General features: G+C 36.8%; 1 protein-coding gene across 8 annotated transcripts in view; it reads right to left on the bottom strand.

Moving 5' to 3' along the window:
* The window catches only part of SCAF11 (SR-related CTD associated factor 11), a 62813-nt gene that overhangs the window by 29455 nt on the left and 10255 nt on the right, over nt 1-23103 (bottom strand). For 3 of the 8 annotated variants that reach the window (XM_037009488.2, XM_073223169.1, XM_073223172.1), the window contains exons 2-4: nt 16827-16945; nt 5230-5311; nt 2837-2994 (exon numbers count right to left, since the gene is read on the bottom strand). In XM_037009488.2, coding sequence (XP_036865383.1) covers nt 2837-2994; nt 5230-5290 — 219 coding nt within the window. In that variant the 5' untranslated portion in view covers nt 5291-5311; nt 16827-16945. Of the gene's footprint in view, nt 1-2836; nt 2995-4831; nt 4936-5229; nt 5312-16826; nt 16946-18637; nt 18773-23103 lie in introns of all 8 variants that reach the window. The other 5 variants (XM_073223171.1, XM_073223170.1, XM_073223166.1 and 2 more) reach the window with 4 other exon arrangements.

Below are 23103 nucleotides of genomic sequence, written 5' to 3'. Positions count from 1 at the left end.
ACTAAATTCAGTTACTTATCATTTTGAAGTCCTTACATGGTTTTGTTTTAAAAAACAGTAAAACCAAAATTTTAGAGCTCGAAGAGACTGCAACTAATTTTGAGTTTGGATAATGGTATTTTAAGAGCATGCAAACTTTCAGCGGCATGTCCAAAATAAATATACTTGACCACTATATACATTTACTTTACTTGATTCTGATGGGGCAGAAGTTTCTTCAATGCCTAGAGTATAATAAAGTAAATAAATGAGTCCTTTTGGTTCCTGATATACATTCTGAGTAATATTTCAATGAGCCTTGAGTACAAATCTCAGTTCAACTGAATTTCTGAAAAACACATAAGATTAGGAAGATAAGCCTAAATACATTTCGTACTTTATTATGTAGATTTCCAGCCTCTGTAAAACTCATTTTGATTTCTATCTTTCTACTAAAGTAAACACTAGTAAAATTTTAAACTATGGATCAATTTTTAAAAGTAATTTTAATTTCAGGCTATTCCTTGAGGTGTTTAGAAACAAATTAGAGTTCAGAATCCTTGCTGTCTTTACTATCAAATAAACCTTAACATAGTAATTTAAATGAATGAATATATGAGAAAACCTTAGCATAGGGCCTGGCCAGTTAGAAGAAATGTAGATGCTTATTCTAATCATGAAATCCAAAGTAAACTGCAGGCCTCTCTTTAAAAACAGAAGGGGGCTGAGGAAAATTAGAGAACTTAATGACTAATGGCCATGTAAAAAAACACCAGTGAATCAGAAACCTGATTCTATTTGTCAAAGCACATGAACACTTCAAAACACATCTAATTTTTATCTTACCAATTAAAGACTCAACTGAAAATTAATTTCAAAGCCTAAGTAATTTTGTTAACCAGTATTTATTTATTATTTATAACGAACAATATAATAGTAGATTGTGCTCTTGTTACTACTCGACTTAATGGTTTATTTAACTAATGGCTAATATCCCAATTAGGGACAATGAAATAATTCTTAATATTCTGTTTATTCTCCGCTTTCAGGGTTAATTATTTTTGTTTAAACATCATCACAACTCTCTCCCCACCCCACCCATCACAATTTGTGGTAGTTCAGCTTAAGTACAGATAAGTACTTTCTTTTAAAAACAATCTGGTTTCAACAAAATGTTTCTATCCAAAGGTGAAACATAAAAGAAGGAAAACATTACATACAAGAAAGGTGTTGCCTTCAGCACTATGAATGTTATTAAGTATTTTCAACTTAAAAATACTCAACAAGCTACAAGCACAGGGAAGCCGAATGCTGTCTAGCAGAACTGAGCATGCGCACGGTCACCGTCGCTCGCTCCACCTCCTGGACACGCTCCAGAGAAAGCTGGGACCACGGCAAAGCTCGCACTCTGTGAAAGGTGCACGCAGAATGCAAGGAAGGATAGACCATGTCTGTTTTATATAGAAAAACACATATTTCGATTACGCTGTTCAACCTCACAATATATGGTCACTGAATACAATCTTATCAAAGCATTGAACGGAACCGAAGGCTTCTACCATCTAGACTATTGATTGCTTCTCTACTGGAAGCAAGATCTCTTCTATTTTAAAAATATTTAGCCACAAAGCAAATCAACGTGCACTAAATTCCACAGATGAAATCTTTAGTTGGGTAGCAGAAAAAATTCGTATTCTTATTTCATTAGTCAATGTTCCTGCAAACACATAGAGACTTGCAATTAATTAAGATAAATTCAAAATACTTTTTACCAAAATACATTTTTCCTGTCTTTAGACCCTCTTGTCAAAGACCAGCTTAGGTTTAAACCCAACTAGAACTGTTTATGAATCCAACTGGCACAAGTCTTCCCTCCTAGATCTTGGCCATGGAGTCAGTACAGTTACATTCTCCTTCCACACTATTAATGAAGTTTACAGCACAGAACTTTGAAACCCCCAATTCGTAATAAATGATTAATACCAATGTGCTTAGGGATGTCAAACAATTTGAATTCAGCTAATGTTAAAAATATTTTTGAGATCTAGTTCCTTTACTAATTTTTACACACTGAGAAACTACTAACTCAGAATGTAGCATGACTAATAAGACAAAGGATTTTTATTTCACAATTCAAAACAATGGGGCTTACAATGAAGAATATTCACGTGGGACTTTCATGATCTACTTGGCCCAAACTGAGTCGCCTTAAATCCAAAATGTCCTGTTTCTTAGTCATTTACTACTTTGAAGAACCTCAGTAATCTAACTACTCAGACTCTGAAATTAGTTCACAGTAAGTTAAAAAAAACAGGAATTAGGAACTGCAGTTCTAAATTCACTTCTCTTAATCTATGAGATCTTGTTCAAGGTAAACAACACAAAATCCAAGTTTCCTCATCTGTAAAACAGAAGGACAGTACTACATCTGCTCCGGTTATCCCACAAGGCTGATAGAAAGAAGAAATCAAATAATCTACATAAAAATTTTCTGAAAAATATAAAACACACAGCAGAAAGTAGACAGAACTTATCTCAGGAGGGTCAAGAACACTTAAGATGAATTAAGGCATTTCTAGCAGGAAAAAAATTTTCATCTGTTATTGCTATAAAGTTAAGGTTTCTTTAAGATACGCATTTAAAAATTTTTAATCATAAGAGAACAAAAAGCTGAGTAAAAGAAAATTAGAAGAAAACATACTGACAGAATTTGAGTAACACAGGAAAATTTGTCCAAAATAAGGGAAAACACACTGCCATGTAATAATTTATGAAAGGTAGCATCAACTCCTTAGGTGTAATGAAAATCATGTTGGGGCACTAAAATACAGTATTTAATACTTATTCTCAGACTCACCTCCGCCCATTTAAGAATACAGGTCATGCAGAAGACGTGATTACAGCTTTCGGGAAAACCAACTTCCTTCTCTAATAGGCAATTAAGACATATTGGACATCTGTCAGCTTCACTGTACAACAGACCAGTAGAGGCAGTATTCTCTTTGTTTTCTTCACCTATAAAGGAAAGCAGCCATACACGCTTTCAAGTTCTCCAGACCAATCTGACTTATGTTTATGGCAGTATCATGGACTAGATATTCTAAAAAGCCCTACCATTATGAAGTAATTAAATCTTAGATACAATACCCCCAAAATTTGCTAATTTGTTTTTTTTAATTGGACAGTGAAAAGAATTTCAAAAGTTTAATTTTAAAGTAACGGTCACATGTTCAAAATTTCCAAAGTAAAAAAAGTTACAGTGACAAATTTCCCACTCAAATCTACCGCATCCATCCAGTTCCACCCAGTGCAGCAAGAACACAACTATTCCTCTGTGTCCTTCCCACTATGTCTAAATGCAAAGACAAGCACATCTTAACACAGATCCTTTCAAACCTCCTTCTTCACATAAATGCCAGAACATTTTACAAACTAGTCTCCATCTGTTTGTTTGTTTTGACCTACTGATGGACATTCACTTGTCTTCAAACTTTGCTTATTACAATCCTGCAGTGAAAGACTGTCATTTCACAATTTTAATAGTGTATCTATATGATAAATTTCTAAAAATGGAATTGCTAGATCAAGTGTACATACACACTTGTACTATGAACAGACACTGCCATGAGGGTGTGTGATTTTAAGGCCCTCCAAAGTTCAACAAAAAATAAAAAAGTAAAGAAATGATCAATTGAAATGTGAACAGTATACACGAATGGAAAAGGAGGGATCATCTTGTGAGTAAATGTCCACACTAGTGTTAAGATCTAGAGACTAGTGCTGAGGGCCCCAGGTGTGGAAGTGAGTCTGAGAGGTGAGAGTATTAAGCCAAGGCTCTCACGTGGGGCTGGCGTGGTCCCAGCAGGGCTCAGAAAAAGCAAACACGAACCCTCTGCAGGAAAGCATCCCCAGGCGCAAAGGATTCTAAGGATTAAACTGGTCAAATAAGAACTCAAAATCCAACATCACCAAACCTACCTGAGGAAGCTTTCTTAATAAGAACAGGCAGGAACAGGAACTGATTTAGTTTACTTATTTTTCATATTTATATCTTATATGTTACATTTATTACAAATATATCTAGACACACACTGGCTTCAAGTGTCAAAATTTCCAAATACTACAGAGAATGATTGAACAGCAGATTAGACCCAGAAGAAAAGAATATGTGTGAACTGGAAGAGAAATGTGAGGCAACTACCTACACGGTAAGAGACACAAGGAACTGTGACATGTGAGCAGGAAGCTGGGAAATGAGGCAGAACAAAGTTCAATACTGACTGAAGTCCCAAAGAGAGAATAAAGCCAAGGCAACAGTTAAAGCAGTAAAGGGAAACAGTAAAACAAACCACCACAGACACACATCAACAGTAACAGGACACACCAAGTATGCTCAACAGGACAAATGAAAATAATTCGTCCCAGAAACAAGTGGCAAAACTGCACAACTTCAGAGACAAAAACGTTATCTTAAAGCAAGAAGAGGGAAAAGACAGGTCATCTCCAAGGAAATGGCACTTGGCTGAAAAGAGATTGACAGCAAGAAAGAAAACCACATATTGTCTAAATAGTATCTTCCGTGTACTAACAGAAAAAAATAAAAATAAAAACTATCATTCAAGAATTGTGTATCTTTCTTTGAATGGTTTTGAAGAAAATATACAAAAAAACTAGGGCATATCACCCACAGACTTTCACTAAAAGAACTTCTTAAAGGTTTTCAGGAAGAAGAAAAGGAATGGAGAAAAAAAGAACCCCCCCCCCCCACTCCAAACACTGTCTGTATGAAATATTACGTAGTTTGTGGTGTTTGGGGAAACAAAACAAAAACCAAAGTGATGACTGACTATACCTAGAAAGCCAAGTAGGACGGTCAGGGTTTAAGAGCTCCACAGTTCTTCCACATTTGGCAATAAAGATTGAAATACGAACTTCAGAAACAGGAAAACATCAACACTGTTTTAAAAAACAAATACAATAAAAAGATATATAATTCCTATACCAGTAGGGAGTAAAAATTTAAGAAGAAAAAGAGCTCACCAAACCCAAAACCTTAATCAATCAAAAATAAGACATGGAAGGAGAGGAAAAAATGTGTGCACTTGTTCAGGCAGCTTATTTTAGAATTCGAGAACAAAAATAAGTAAAAACAAAAATCTTCTTGTATATTTTGAAATGTATAGAAATGAACAATCTGGAAACACTAAGGTTTGTTTTCAACACACAAACTTTATAAAAAGGAAAAGTTACCTTCCATGTCTTCACAGTCCTGGTCTCCCACATTTAGGGTATATACAGTTTTCTTCTTCATTTCTCCTTGAAAAACGGTTTCCTATAAGATCAATCATAATAGAGAATTTTTACGTTTCCTAAAAGTATCAACATCAAAAAAACCCAAAACTGTAAGAAATTATTTTACACATAAAAAAATACAGTACAAGGCAGTCAATTTTATGGATAACCCAGTCCTCTTACACTCCTTGCCATCAACACACTGTCTTACTGAAAGGAAGTGCCGCATGTAAGTATTAAGCCACAAAGCTGAATGATGGATTCTGTGGTGCAGACACGTATGTACCTGGAATTTAGGGAAAAGAGAGCCATCTGGGCTGGGTTTTCGCTGATGGCGCTGAAGGAGCTCCACAGCACGTGGAGGAGTAAGAGAGCACCTGGCCAGGCTGCCTGACAAGGACAGGAGAGCGAGCTGTGAGCGTGGGCTCGGGAGGGGTGCGTGCGCCCCGTCTACCCGAGCAGTCACAGGGAGGCATGAGGAGAGCAACAGGCAGAGCCGTGCGCCGAGGGGGCGCAGATGGGACGGCTCCAGGGGCTGTCGGAGAGGTTTGGATTCCATGTGAGAGATTCCTGTGAGGAAGGCTGACATGACAAACCTGATATGAATCAATCTTTTAAAAGAATGATCTGCTGGCAGATCACAGAAAAGGGCTACAGTGGGGAAAGATCAGAAGCAGGGATTTGCACAGCCAGGCTGACTGGCTGTGAAGTGAACAGAAAAGCAGGAGGACTTCTGAGATTTGGTGACTCAATAAATGCAGGGAAGGAGTAAAGGATTATTCTGGCCCAGAGGACTAGCAAATGGTGACCACAAGAGGCAAAATGAGAAAAATGGGAAAGAAAATCACTTGTCAGGTGGAACAAATTTATGAGGTAAAATTATTTTTTAAATCAGTTCCTAGAATTCTTTCTTGAACTGATGCAAGACATGTGATTGCCATGAACTATTCAAATGCATACTGAAATATCTTGGCACAAGAAATCCCTAATTTCATCAGTATGATTCTCCCATACGTATATGCAGTCATTTTTTGGTCAGTTTCTTAAATAACTTACGCATGCTTCATTAAAGGTATATACTACCTTGCGACTTACTGGGGTAAATAAGAAGAAGTCCAAAGGTTCTCCTTCGGTTCAAAAACCAAATGCAAAGCATAAAAACCTTAATAGAACACATAAAGCTGATTTAAAGGTTTTAGTGGATTAAATAGTCAAAGTGAGTCAGGATTCAAGTCACTTTTTTAAAAGTTAACCCAATCACAGCCTGCCTTAGGAGCAGAATGTCAAAAACCAGAGGAAAACTCCCACTCAGCCCACATCTGCAGCCTCTGTTTTCCTTTGGTGCCACTCTCAGGGTCAAACAAAACGATGAGTGCCCAAAGACAGCCGTCTTATGCAGAAAGGGAAAGGAGTGGAAACGTGCAGCCCGGAAGAGCAGCAAGATGGAGAAGGTGTGCAGTGACCTCCACATGGGATGGGCTGCTCTGAGGGGAGGAAGAAGAATGTGAATCAAAGTATCTGAAAGAGGGCTAGGCACCTCTCAAGGGCTATTTATTTTTAATTCAAAGATTTACTGAGCGCTACACACATACTAACAGGCAGTGCTCTAAGTACGGCACTGAATAAGACAGACAGATGCTCCTGCTTTCACCTTCTAGTGGGGGAGGCACAATAAACAAAGTAAGTAACATATCTAGCATGTAAAATGTCAAGAAGTGCTATGGAGAAAAATAACACAACTGTGAAATAAAACACACAGAATTAGGGAAAGACTTTCTGATACAGCGACATTTGAACTGTCAACCTGACAGAAGCAAGGCGAGCCATGTGCACATCTAGAGGAACTGCACTCTAGGCAGAAACAGCAGTGAACGGGAAAGGCCAGAGGCAGAGAAGAGGAGTGTGTCGAGGGTGTTCGAGGAACAGGAGGCGAGTGTGGTTAGAGCAGTGAAAGAGAAGCAGTAGATGCGGTGGTGGAACAGAGGAAACAGAACATTAACCTACGGTCATGCAATGGACTAGGGTAAACACATGGGCTGCTTCTCTGAGTGAGACGGGCCAGTAGGCAGTTTTAAGACGAGGAGGCAAAGGAAAGAACAGAGGCCAGCAAGGAGACTACTGCAGTGCTATCCGGGGGAGAGGACAGCGGCCGGCAGCACGGGAGCAGCAAGTGAGATGAGTGCGCTCAGAGTCCAGCTGTGTCATCAACACCTGCTGGCAGACTGAACTTGGGGTGTGTGTGTGTGTGGAGAACAAGCGTCCAGGGTAATTCTGAGGTAGTCCGGCCTGAGCAACCAAAACCATGGACCTGCTGAGGAAGATTACTTGTGAATCAGTCACATCGTCAAGGTCACGTACTGCAGACAGAGCCCCAGCTTAGCAGATTCTAGAGCTGCACTGTGCACCTATCTGCTCTGCAACTGAGTCTACTTCTTTGTTTGGGGAAATTCACACCAAACCATCTCCATGTTACCCTAAACAGCTGAGAATAAAGAAGATTTAAGTTGGAGTTAACTCAGTGTGATGAAATGTCAATTTCAAAATTACCACATTTTAAAAACCCAGTAGTTTCACAAGGTGTAGAATGTGACCCCTTAATTCAAACAATTCATGTCCTGTTGGACAGTCTGATCTACACTTTCACATTTCTTCCCTTAAGAATATTAAGCTTCTACTTATGTGTTAATATATAAATTATCATTTATAATTAATATTTTACAATAAATATTGCCTTCCCTATTTTAACTCATGCAATGAAGTACATAAGTAATGGTCGATCACTGAGAAACTAAGAAACCTCAGTTAAGTTGCAGGCCACCTTTTCTTACATGTTAGAAATCTGCATTAAAAACTGTTCTGGGCAACCTCAGGAAGGCGGAGGAGCAGCAGGACAGAGTTCACCTACTCCCGTCAGAGCTGCAACTGCCTGTCATACAGCTCACACCGGAACAGCCTGGCAGCTGGCAGAACAGATCTTCCACAGCCTAAGGGCCTAAAGAGAAATGTGACCCCCACTACTGATCCACACAAGAAGCTTTCTACATAAGGCAACTACCTTCAAGAACAGGAAACAGAGCTGACCTACTGAACATACAGAAATAACACTGAGAATTAGACAAAATGAAAAGACAGAGGAGTATGTTCAAATGAACAGAACAAGACAAAAACCTCAGGGAAAAAAACTAAAGAATGGCTATAAGCAAGCTACCTGATAAAGAGCTCAAAGTAACAGTCATGAAGGTGCTCATCAGGCTTCAGAGAAGAGTGGAGGTACTCGGTGAGAACTTCAGCAAAGAGATGGGAAATACAAAGAGGAATCGATGAGAGATGGAGAACAGCATGACTGAGCTGAAAAATACTCTACATCTCAGGAAATCCACAGCAGATTAGAGCATGAAGAAGAATGGTCCAGCGATCTGGAAGACAGGGAAGTGTAAAGCACCCAAGCTGAAGAGCAGAAAAATTTTTTAAAAAGGGAGACAGGTTGAGGTACCTCTGCAATGACATCAAGCATACCAACATTCACACTATAGGGTTCCCAGAAAGAAAAAGGGGCAGAAAACTTATCTGAAGAAAAGCTGAAAACTCCTTAACCTGGGGAAGGAAGCTGACTTCCAAGTACAGGAAACAGAGAGACCTAAACAAAACAAACCCAAGGAGGTCCACACCAATACACATAATAGTTAAAGTGGCAAAAATTAAAGATTCCTAAAAGCACCAGGAGAGAAGCAAACAGTTATGTACAAGGAAAAACCTGTAATTATCAATTGATTTTTTTAGTAGTAACTTTGCAAACTAGAAGGGAGTAGTACAACACATTCAAAGCCCTGAAGGGAAAATATCCTATAACCAAGAATACTCTACTTGCAAAGAGTATCATTTAGAACTGAAAGACAGATAAAAGGTGTCTCAGACAGACAAAAGCTGAACGAGTTCATCCCCGCTAAACCAATCTTAAAGCAAAGTTAAAGGAACTTCTTTAAAAAGATGAGACAAGGCTAGATAAGCCTACAAGGTGAGACTAGAGGAAAATGGAAAAATAGGGAAAATATCACAGGCAAAAGGCAGTGGATCAATCACATCTGAAGTAGCCTGGGAATTTAAAAAGTGCTAAAGTCAATTATAAAACAGTTAAGGGAAACACAAAATGCAAGACACAAAATATGACATCAAATACATAAGATGTAAAGGGGGTACAAAATGTAGTGCTTTTAAAATGTGACTGAATTTAAGCGACCTCCAACTTAGTAAAGACTGCTGAATACTGAGGATGTTATATGTGAGCCTCATGGTAGCAACAAACCAAAAACTATAAAAGAAACACAAAAAATAAAGTCTCTATAACACTAAAGAGATTATATAATCTATTTTAACACTAAAGAGTCATCAAATCAAAAGGGAAGAGCACAAAATAAGGAACTAAAAAAACACAGAAAAAAAGTAACAAAACAGAAGTATATATACCTATCAATAATTCCTTTAAATATAAATGGATAAGAAGACTGAAATTAATACATCTTTTACAACCATGCTATGAAACTAGAAATCAATTACAAGATAAATGGAAAAAACACAAAACACATGAGAGTAATTTGTTGATACTATTAAACAAACAATGGGTCAATGAAGAAATCAAAAAATACCTGGAGACAAATGAAAATGTTGACACAATGGTTCAAAATCTTTAGGACACAACAAAAGTAGTTCTGAGAAGGAAGTTTATAACAATACAGGCCTATTTCAAGAAAAAAGAAAAATTTCCAATAAACAATCTTACCTTACATGTAAAGGATCTAGAGAAAGAACAAAACCCAAAGTTAGTAAAAGGAGGGAAATTATAAATATCAGAGTGTAAAAAAATAAAAGAGATCAATGAAACTAAGAGTTGAATCTTTGAAAAGATAAAATTGAAAACCTTTCACCAGACTCATCAAGAAATAAAAAGGACTCAAAATAGAAATGAAAGACAAGTTACAACCAAAACCCAGAAATATAAAGGATTATAAGAGACTACTAGGAAGAATTACAGCCCAACAAACTGAACTACCTAGAAGAAATGGATAAATTCCTAGAAACATACAATCTTCCAAGACCAAATCAGAAAGAAACAGAAAAATGGAGCAGACCAATCACTAGTAACAAAATTGAATCAGTAATCAAAACCTCTCAGCAAACAGAAGTTCACCACCAGATGGCTTCACAGGTGAATTCTACCAAACATTGAGAGGAGAATTAGTACCTACCCTTCTCAAATGATTCCAAAAAAACTGAAGAGGAAGGAATGCTTCCAAATTAATTCTATGAGGTCACCATTAGCCTGATACCAAAACCAGAAAAAGACACTACAAAAAAAGAAAATTATAGACCGATATCCCTTATGAAGAGATGCAAAAATCCTCAACATATTAGCAAAGCAAATTCAAGATGACACAAGTCTAAAAACACATTAAAAGGATCATTTGCCATAACCAAGTGGGATTTATTCCAGGGATACAAGGATGGTTCAATATCTTCAAATAAATGTGACACATCCCATTAACAAAAGGAAAGATAAATACCATATGATCATCTCAACAGATGCAGAAAAAGCACTGATAATAATCTAACATTCATTCATGGTAAATCTCTCAACAAAGTGGGTATAAAGGGAACATCCTCAATATAATGAAGACCATATATGACAAACCCACAACTAACACAGTAATCAATGGCAAAAAGCTGAAAGCTTTTCCTCTAATATCAGGAACATGACAAGGTTGCCAATTCTCACCACTTTTATTCAAATAGTACTGGAAGTCCTAGCCACAGCAATAAGACAAGAATAAAAGGCATCCATATTGGTAAGGAAGAAGTAAAACTGTCATTATTTGCAGACAACATACTATATATAGAAAACACAAATGAATTCAGTGAAATTGCAGGATACAAAATCAACATACAGCAATCTATTGCATTTCTATAGACCGAAAATGAACTAGCAGGAAAAGAAATTAAGAAAACAATCCTGTTTACAATTGCTTCAAAAAGAATAAAGTAACTAGAAATAAATTTAACCACGGTACTCTGAAAACTTTAAGACATCATGAAAGAAATTGAAGATGACAAAAATAAATGGAAAGATATTCCATGCTGAATAGGATATTGTGAAAATGTACATACTACCCAAAGAAATCTACAGATTCAATGCAATCCTTTATCAAAATATTGACAGTATTCTTCATAAAACTAGAATAATCTTAAAATTTGTAAGGAACCACAAAAGACCCTGAATAGCCAAAGAGATCTTGAAAAGAACAAAGCTAAAGGTACCACATGCCCTGATTTCAAACTATACTACAAAGCTACAGTAATCAAAACAGTAAAGTACCGACACAGAAACAGACACATAGATCAATGGAACAGAATAGTATTCAGCAATAAACACACATTTATATGGTCAATTAATCTATGATTAAAGAGGCAAAAATATTTACAATGGGAAAAGGACAATCTCTTCAATAAATGGTGCTGGGAAAACTGGATGGCTATATTTGAAAGCATGAAACTGGACCACTTTCTTACACTATACACAGAAACAAACTCAAAATGGATTGAAGCCCTAAATATAAAACCTGAAACCATAAAACTTCTAAAAGAAAACGTAGGTAGTAAACTCTTGGACATTGGCCTTAGCAGTATTTTTCTGGATATGCCTGCAGGCAAGGATAACAAAAGCGAAATAAACAATTGGGACTACATGGAACTTAAAAGCTATCGTGTAGCAAAGGAAACCATGAACAGAACAAAAAGGCAACCTGCTGAATGGGAGAAGATACATGCAAATGATATACTCAGTAAGGGATTTATATCCAAACATATGGAGAACTCATACAGCTGAACACCAGAAAGAAAAAATCCAACTAAAAAAATGGGTAGAGGGCCTGAATAGACATTTTCTCAAAGAAGACACACAGATGGCCAACAGGCACATGAAAAAACGTTCCACATTACTAATCATCCGGGAAATGCAAATCAAAGCCAAAATGAGATATCTCCTTTCACCACTCAGAATGCCGAGTATCAAAACGACAAGAAATAATAAAGTGTTGATGAGGATGGGGAGAAAATGGAATCCCTATGCACTGCTGGTGGGAATGTAAATTGGTACAGCCACTATGAAAAATGGTATGGAGGGTCCTCAAAAAATTAAAAATAGAAATACCATATGATCCAGTAATTTCATGCATGTTATTTACCTGAACAAAACAAAAACACTGATGTGAAAAGATATATGCACCCCTTAAAGCATTATTTACAATAGTCAAGATATGGAGGCAACCCAAGTATCCATCAACATATGAACAGATGAAGATGTGGGGTACACACACACACACACACAAATATTACTCAGCCATAAAAAAGAATGAAATCTTGCCATTCACAACAACATGGATGGACCTAAAGGGTATTACCCTAAGTAAAATAAGTCAGATAAAGACAAATACCATATGATTTCATTTATATCTGGAATTAATACACCAAACAAAAAAAACACACTCATAAATACAGACAACAAAGTGGTGGCTGCCAGAGGGGAGGGGAGTTGAGGGTAAAGGCAAAATAGGTGAAGGGAATGAAAAGGTACCAAATTCCAATTAAAAAGTAAATAAATTCTAGAGATGAAAAGTACAGCATAGGAAATACAGTCAATAACATTATAGTTAACTGTATGGTGACAGACGGTAACTACACGTAGGTCTGAGCATTTCATAGAGCATATAACTGTTGAATCACTAGGTTATACAATTGAAACATTAATATAATATTGTATGGTAACTATACTTCAATTAAAAACAAAAGTTTTTAAAAGCTGTTTTTAAGTGTTCCAAGTTTTTGGAAGTTGTGTGCTTCCTCTTGAACTATCATGTATTAACTATTTCCATACCTATCAACAATCATGACACACTACCAGTTTATTCATTCAAAATGACTGGGACTTAGCATTTCATTAGATAAAAACCACAAGTTTTAGCTTGACAGCTTACAAACTTATAACTTGTTCATGTTTATCTATCTACCTGAACTCGTTTGTACTCTAAGAATCCAGGGTTTTAATACCAGTTTTGCTTTGAAGTTCCAGTAAGACCATAGGAATACAATACAGAATCACAGTCCTAGCCAGTAATTTGTAGTCAATAAAAAAATAAAAGATAAGCTGTTGGTGGACAGGACCATCTTTCCTCGTGGTTTCCCAAAAAGCTAGATATAAATCAATTCCATATTTACTATTTATGCCTCTATAATCATAAATCATATTTTACCTACCGAATTTATTGGTTCTAATAAAGTTAATTACCTCTAAGTCAAACCAAATTTTCTCTTAATTTTGGTTTACCTCAAATTTCAAAGAATGGATGTTCATTCTAGATTTTAAGTAAATTCTTTTTACTTTTCAGATGACTTGAATTTACAAATTTCAATCTTTAATGTCTCTTCCCATGTTCTACCTTACTGAGCTAAAATATCTTTCAAGTCTAGTACCCCTAAAATAATGATCTTAAAGTTCTATCTTCCAGGTTGCCCTTTTCTATTTCATTATATATTACTTGTGCTATGTATTAAAGATACTATTTCAAATATGTTCATAAAAATATCTGGGAACAGTGACCTAATTAAAATTTTTTTGTATCATAAAAACCATCAACTTTTAGAATTTGAAATAAAAAATCACTGGAAGGAATCAGTTTTCAGGAACTCAAAAACACATCTTCCCACACAAACTCTGGAATACAGGACGTGGTTATCCCATGCTGGCAATTACAATGTACCCAAGAAAATAGTGTGTAAGACAGTTCAGTTCTTAAGAACAGTGAGGCCCAAAAGAAGTTGTTCTATCAAGTACTTGATATGTGGCTAGTACAAGCAAGGAACTAAATTTTGTAATTTTTCTTAAGTTTAATTAATTTAAATTTAAGTAGTCCAATGTGGCTACTGGTTATCCTCAGCTCTAGGATACAATTACCACCCTCTACAAAAGGACATTGTTTCAAATTATACCTGGGATGCTAACAATGTATTTTCTACTGCAGCAGTTGCTGGGACATTCAAGCAATCAGAGAAGGGACCAGAAGTTCCTGGTAACAGAAACAACTTTTTAGCCTTGGCTGGCTCCATTTAAAATTCCTATCTGCCCCTTCTTCCCATGTTTTTCTTTCAAAATGTGCTTCTATCTACTACAAAACAGAACTCTTCTTTCCAGTTCACTTCCCTCTCCTAAGCACACAGTACCTAAAGATATCTGCATCCTAGACTACAATCGTTAGTCTGACAGACCAAGATTCAAATCTCAACTCCACTGCCGTGCAATGAATGGCTGTTTTAAGAACAGAAAATTAGGAAGGGGTGATAAAACCGTTGCTTGCCCAATTTGTTTTCCCCAGACAAAAGTGAAAGACAAAGGCAAACAGGACTGAAAAAATACAAACAAAAATCACTGAGTGACTAAATTGATCAAGTCTACTAATATTTTATCAAAAGGGTACAATCAGATGCTTTGGGTATATAAAGATAGAACAGGGACATATGAATGGCCATGAGAAAGTGGAACTCTATTTTCCACCCCACTCCTTTTACAGTCTCTACCACAGAAGGGCGCCGATATGGTAAATGGGAGCCAGGATGAAATGAAAGGGATACTGGGAAAAACAGAGAGCTGTCCCTATGTTGGGCACACTCACGCCAAGGATGAGACACAGGTCACGCAGATGCTGAAGAGAACACTGATTCATAAGGCTAAGGTCTTCATGGAATCGACAGTGACTTCCAGAACTAGAACTTCTCAGATACTATCTATTCTGCTTTATTCTTTATCTCTAATGCTCTATCCAAGACAAACTAGTCCCCAAATTCAACACTGTCCATCAACTGCCTCCTAGTTATCTACTAAAAAATTTGATCCTCTCTCTAAGAATGTTACTGTCCTTTGGAGAAACCATAACCAAGGCTATTTTTTGACTGATGTATTTTTGAAGGATACTATCTGTTACTATAGGGCAGTGGTCGAAAAACTGGCTGAGTGTTTCTGTAAATAAAGTTTTGTTGAAGCACAGCATGCTTACTCCTTTACAGACTGGCTATGGATACTTTTGTAAATGGCAAAGCTGAATAACTGCGACAGAAAACATATACTCTGCAAAGCCTAAAATCATGATGATCTGGCCCTTTTCAGACAGTTTGCTAACCCTATAAGAGCACAGAGGATTGTCCAGTTTGGAGACATGCTTCAATCTCTCACTGCAGAGGGCCCCTCAAGCTTCTATCTACGTGTATATTCAACCTGTCCTCTGGCATAATATCCACTATTATTACACATTTCAGTCAATAGTTCTGCGATGCTGTCCTTGAGTTACTTAAAAACTCCTCTGATGGCTCTGTGATTGTGTTGATTTACCTACATTTATATTATCAATCTGGCTTAAACTATGATGGACATTTGCAGCAAGGCCTCAATTTGCTCACTTCAGAGTAAGGTCCAGGCAGTTCCTTCCTTCAGCTGGACAGTCATTTCCTTTCCAGCATCTTTGCCACATCACAGCTAACTCCCGCTTCTGATTTGTCCGTGCTGGTTTTTTAACCCCCTGCAGAATGCTCCCAAAGCTTATTTTTCCTTACCTAATTTCCACCATCAAGAAACATCCTTATCAAGGCTTTGTAAGCAGACCGCTTTGCTTATAGCGGACCATTGTGACACTGTTTTTGTTTAGAACATCCTCTGCTGCATGTTGGCACTGGAGCTTCCCTATCAATCTCTTCAGTACAGAGACAGGAAGGTACATATAATGTAAATGCAGATAAACCTGTACTTCAGCACAGGTTCTAGAAAAAAACTGGGCTCAAATCTCAAGTAGCCCACCACTCACAAGCTGTGACCTTAACCTCTGTAAGACTGTTTCCTCATCTACAAAATGGAGACAGAACGGTAACCACTTAAGTCACTATGAAGATTAAGTCACATAATCCATTTAAAGGGCTCAGCACCAAGACTACCACAAGAGGTGTCAACAATTAGCAGACACATACAACCCGTGAACACCTCCCCACTCCAAATGATTTTAGGTTTATCACAGGATTCAAAATCAATAAATCTGTACGACTCTCAGAATCATTATTTTAAAAAATTCCTGTTTCAGAGACTACATATAAAAAGAATGGTATTAAAAGTTCATAAAATTTTAACTGTCAAATAGTTTTTCAAACAGATCTTATACAAAGGTAAGTTCTTCATTCTACACTGATAATATTTAACAAAAGTCCTATTTAATCTGGAAATTAAAATGTTGAAGTAAGAACACAATCTAGAACTCAGAAAAGAAACGACCTTAGGATTTTTGTATCCTAGTTTCTACTTTATACAGCTTTAGGAGATAAAACATTCAAGAGCTGTAACATATGGCAACTCCAGCAAAAAAGAAGAGATCATGGTTCAGTGAGGCTAATACCATAATTTCCTAGGTGGTACCCAAGAACGTCACTTAAAGTCTTTACTTATGTACACAAATATTCAAAAACCTTCTTACCCTTACAATTCTTCAGGTCAAGCAGTCACATAATCAGTTTTCCATCAAACTATTCTGGGGACAGAATTATGAAAATTAGTCCTACTTCACTTCAGTTATCAGTTGCTCCCATAGTTAACCTGGGTTAGAAGAAAAATAGGAGAGTGTTACAGAATGACTTATTCCAGAGGACCCCTGGATGTGAGTACAATTTATTCAGAATGTAATAATACAGTATGACAGAGTAACTGTTGCCTTCCAATATGAAGACACACACAGGTAGTGGAGGCAAACGATAATGAAAACATTTTGTTCAGTGAGGAAGAAGCATAAGAAATCACATTTCAGCATATAGAAAATGTACAATGAAAACACAGCAATAGAGAATTAGATAAAAACCCCAACAGAGTAGTTTTACTGCTTAAGAAGGCAATTTACAAAAAGACATAGAAAAAGAAATTTACACATCCCAGAAATTCAACTCCTCTCCTGGAATTTAAATACTTCTTGAACTCTAGATCTTAAGTACCCTTTACAGTCATCACATTTTTTTCCCTAAATAGGCCATACACCAGACTCCCCCACATTTCCAAAGCCTGTCTCTGATTTATTTACTCACTCATTCAGTAAATATTTTACTCAGTGCTGCCTATTTTCTAGGCACCACTAGGCCCTAAACACAGACACACCTGACAAAAGTAAAAACGAAACTCAACAATTATAATACACTATATCAGGCACTGTAATGGGGGTAAGCTCCAGATATTACAGAGGCACACAATCACCACTAAATCTCACAATTTATGCACATTTTTAGAAGGCTTCCCAACCAAGAGTAAGTAGGTTAAAAATGTTTTTTTCTAACCCCTGACCATTCTTTGCCATTATACCACTTCCATTTTTAAAGAGCTTAGTACTGAAATTGTCAATCCTAACATGACAGTGAAGATTTTAACTTTCAAACAAAGGACACATGCAAATCAGAGCACAAAGGCAACTCAACTCCTCTATGGAAATGGCTCTTGGGCAAACATAAAGTATACACTGTGCCAGACCCCACATCATAAAGCTTACCCAACATTCATACTGGTGGAAAGAAGTATTTTTCTTCAAATTTTACAAAATAGCACATTTTCACACAATTATCTGAGTATATTACCGAACTGAACACCACGAATTAAAACATTTTATTTATGTAGCTTTAATAAAATGTCCGTTCAACACAATTTCTCTCCATTCATGATTACATATTTTTCAACATCTTTTCAGTTAAAAATTTTTAATCAGAAAGTTCAATGGAGAACCAGAAAATTAAGATAGATCTGTTTACAAAAACAACAAAATTTTCATTTCTAATAGTTTCAGTTTCACCCCAACTTCATAATTACCAACCAGTAGTAAAACTGAAATGGGTATGAAACTCAGAAGACTTTTAATCAATTTTTCTTTTAATGGTCTTGTTCACATGCTATGGACTAAATGTTTATATCCCCCCCTAAAATCAGTATGTTGAAATCCTACCCTCTGAAGGTGATTTAAGTGGGGCCTTTAACTAGTGCTTAAATTATGAGGGTGGAGCTCTCATGAATGAAATTAGTGCCTTATAAATTACAGGAGGCTCCAGAGATCCCTAGCCCCTTCCACCATGTGAAGATGCAAGGGTCAGTTTATGCCCAGATGGGGGCCTCTACCCAACCATGCCAACAGCCCGACCGTGGACTTGCAGGCTCCAGGACTGAGAAATAAATGTCTGTTGTTTATAAGTCACCCAGTTTGTGCTGTTTTGTCATAGCAGCCTGAAAAGAATAAGACATGTGCTGTGCTTTAGTTACCATTGCACTCCAGTCCTGGGAATGCTTTCTGGTTCAGTCTTCGAAAAGATTGTCAGTAATTTAGTTGCTTGTCAGCAGATGATCAACAACAGCAATTTCTAGGAATCTTTCATATTCAATTCCTTCATTCAGGACCTATATCCAGAAAATGCCTTGTTTTACAAACACCATTCACTGATGAACAAATAATCCTGTATCTTGTTGCTTACTAGGTAAACCGAAAATAAAGAATTTATAGGTCTTACAATAAAATCAGCTTTGCGTATGTATACACCTAGGAAGTAGAGATACGCATCAGTGTTGTTAAAATTCTTGTGCACACTGTCTGCACAGCAAGTGAGTTCAAATATGAAGCACGTAACCTTGCATTAGGCTCTGTGATGACCAATAACCTAATTACTGAAACAAACCATTTTCACAAGGTGAAATGAATAAAGAATAAAACATTTCGAAAGTGAAACGCAAGCCAGAAATCCTCAGGCAGAAAACATAGATTAAACTGAAAATAGGGAAAGTATTTCTGTAATATAATTGTGGAAAATTAAGAGTTCATGACAGCTATGCTCTAAAAGAGGAATTAGTTTATAAATTTCTTCTTCATTTAGCGCAGCATCATCCCAACAGGGCTTGCACTGTTACACTGACCAGATCACTTATATGTTGAATAAAATGATAAAATGTAATCGACAAGCCATGTCTAACATGAAATAAGGATACTCAAGTTGCTGTTACATTTTAAAATAGTTAATAAGTGATATTAGGGAGGTCAGGTTCTGAGTAAAATGGAGTAAGTACATTCTACCTTGCTAATCTCACTGAATGAAACAATAAAACCTAGACAAAATAAATGGAGCAACTAACTGAAAATTCAAAAGTAAATAATAGCAGATGGATTGGGGAAGAGCCCAGAATCTAATATATTAACAAACTGACAGTGTGTTTATAATCCCCCCACCCCCCGGTTTTGCCCCAGGCCTCGTCTTAATGGAGCCTGAGACCTGGGCAGTGACCGTGGCTAACAGAGCACTCCAGGAAAAGGCCTTAGCTCTGTCCAAGGAGGAAGCTCCCCTGACACTCAGAAGAGTGAGGGCAATCTTTCCCATCCCTTGTTCTTCATTCCGCATGACATAGCTCCCAGCTGATCCTGGGATGTGACGGATGCAACAACAGGAGCAGCTCAGCGGACAAGAAACTGGAATTCTGAAGGAGAGGGACCGACCGCACTGACTGAAGGAATTCTGGGCTGATCTTGTTTATTTTACTGCTCTCTTCCTGTCACTTGGCTCCAGATGCAACTGTGGAAAAGTACACACTATGGTGGGGTAAATGAAGACTCAACTTTTTAGACAGAGGACAGAAAAGGGGATTCCAGGGATCTAGAAAATACCATAAATATAACAGAAGGGAAAGAGCTTGAGAAAATAACTTTTAAGTTGTTTATCAACTCCAAGCTCAAAATTAAGCTCCATATAAGTAGATTTAAGCCTGAGCATACCCTGAAAACTAAAATATGGGATAAATCCCCATACAGGTCACAGATTGTCTATTGGGTAGTACACACATGGAAAATCCAAATAGTGTTATTGTAAAGGTTTTGAGGGGGAGGGAATATGGAGAAATAATGAAGAATGGCTGGAAACTCCACAAATTGGTAAAAGACATAAACCTCAAATTCAAGAAGCTTACAAGCCCCAAACAGGTAATTCCAATGAAATCCATGCCTGGATATATCATAATCAAACTACTGAAAAATACAAAGAAACAGCTTGCAAGAAGATTCAAAAAACAATGAATTACTTATGAGGCAAAATGGTGGGTTAATGACTTGAAGAGCAACTGACTTCTCATCCGAAACTACTAGTCCAAAAGAAAGTGGAAAGACATTCTTCAGTGCTAAGATAGAGAACTATAAACCTAGAATCCTCAATGTAGTGAATTCATCCCTAAGGAATGAATGTGAAATAAAAGGCATTCTCAGTTGAAGGAAACTTTGTAAAGATTAGTTGCTAGCTGCTAAGAAATCTCTACACAAATTTCTTCCATCAGAGGAAATGGAACATGAGGAATGAGGGAAGAGCAACAGAAGTGGTAATTATCTGGATAAATATAATTAACTGTTCTTTTCAATTCTTTAAAATGTTTGACAATTAAAAGCAAATACAAAATTTTCTCAAAAAACTTCTAATACATGAAGATAAGACACAAGACAATTACAACACAAAGGGGTAAGGGTAAAGGAACCTACAGTTTCTATGTTTCACTTAAAGTGGTAAACTACTGATTCTAAGAAAGCTGTGAAAATACAAATGTGCATTTTATAACCCCCAGAGCAACAACTAAAAAAAATTATATACAGGCAGAAACACAGTACATTAAAATAGAATACTAAAAAATGTCCAAAATCCAAAGAAAGATGTTAACATAAGAACAAAAAGAGGGAAAAGAAAACAGCAGACCTCAATCCAAATGTATCAATTGTTAAAATGTGAGATGCTGCAAAAGCATTAGAGCATTAAAGTGCCTCTATCAGAAAAGGTCTCAAATCAATGATCTAAACTGCTACCTTAAGTAACTAGAAAAACAGCAAACTATATACAAAGTGGACAGAAGGAAAGACAGTAGAAATCAATGACACTAAAAAACAAAAAAAAATCAATTAAACCAGAAGCCTATTCTTTGAAAAGACTTATATAATTTAAACCTCTAACAAGGTTGATTAAGTAAAATAGCACTGAATAGCCCCAGTACTATTTAAAGAAATTGAATTTGTAGTTAAAAGTTTTCTGAAAAAAAGAAATCTCTAGAACCAGATAATTTCCCTGATGAATTTTACTAAATACTTAAATAAGAAGTAACACCAATTCCAACACAATCTCTTCCAGAAAATGGAAATACTTCCTGATTCATTTAATGAATCCAACATTACCTGATGCCAAAAGCAGATAAAGATAGTATATGAACAAACTGATACACTGGATTTTATCAACTTATGGTACATTCACCCATACTGTGGAATACTATTCAGCTGAAAAAAAGGACTAATATTATCACTCAACACTTGGATGACTCTGAAAGGCAATATACTAAGAAGCCAGTGTCAGAAGGTTACATACTACACAACTGCATTTACATGACATTCTCAAAAGGTCAAAACTGTAGTGATGAAGAACCACTAAAGTGGCTACCTGGGTTAGAGGAAGGTTCAACTACAAAGACGGCATGAAGGAGTTTTTCTGGGGTGATGAACTCTTCTGAATCCTGACTCTGATGGTAGCAACACAAATCTATACAGGTTTTTAAATTCACAGAATCACCCAAAAAAAGTCAATTTTACTGTATGTTAACAAAAACTTTAAATGTTTTTTAACGTAAAGACTAAAATGAGAGAGCAAAGTATAGGCTAGAATATAAACTGTACGCAATTCTTCTCCAATAACCCCACCCTCACTTAAGGTACGGAGGCGGGGGGGGGGGGAGGAGGAGCCCACGATATAATCTTCATTGTCTTCAAGACTCTCATCTCCACTTCTCATCCTATTTACTAAAGAACAATGACATTACTCATTTAAATGGTAAAGGCAAACACAAAGATTATACATTTTTTCTTTCTATCAGGAATTCCTCAATGTTTATTACAGGTCCCTTGATGGCAGAGTTACATGTGTGGAAAAGTAGAGTCTATGTTTAGAAGATTAAATCCTTAAGTCTATCACAGACAAAAAGCGAAAGAACAAGAGGTGTTAGAGACGCATCTCAAACCAAGCCTCCCAGAAGCCTCCAGGAGCCCTTGGGGTGAGCAGCACGGGACCCTTGTGGCTGGCAAGCCAAGAGAAGAAAGGGACCCTGGATGGAATATAGAGGAGGCAGCACTGCTGTTGCCTTCTTCTCCTTTTCGTCTAACTCAAAGTAGGAGAGCCGCTAACTTTATCTAAATTGAACCCGTGGTCTCCCTTGGAAGGGCTCCTGAGCGGCAATGGCAATCCCTATGTACTCACTTTCCAAAAAAGGAGATGGGAAAACTCAGCAGGGCCTAGGAAACGTTTGCAAAAAACAATTTAAGAGTCAAAGGAGAGGAATTAGTGGGAATAAATGACCACATCCAAATGCTTGCTACAGAGGAATGGAAATGGATTTCATCTATGACAACAGGGAAAAAGGGCAATGTTCAAGACACTGCTTCTGAAATATTGTTTAAAAAAGATTTTAAAAACCTTATATTATAAAGTTTCAACTCCAGAAATTAGCCTTTTTTATACAGATGCTAAATGTCATTCTGATTCCCAAGAAATGTCACTTTCTTCATACTAATCCCTTCTAAATTGGTACGAATTACTATATCAAAACTAATGGGGGAAAAAAGCAACTGTTTTGTGTAGTAAACAGGACAGGACATCCACTCTCCCTTTAACTATGCCTATTTTCTGAATTTTTAAAATTCATCCTAGGTTATTTACTAAAGCACAATG

This window comes from Manis javanica, chromosome 15 (genome assembly GCF_040802235.1).
Source record: "Manis javanica isolate MJ-LG chromosome 15, MJ_LKY, whole genome shotgun sequence".
NCBI classification, from domain to species: domain Eukaryota; kingdom Metazoa; phylum Chordata; class Mammalia; order Pholidota; family Manidae; genus Manis; species Manis javanica.
This window is presented reverse-complemented; position numbering and strand designations above follow the sequence as displayed.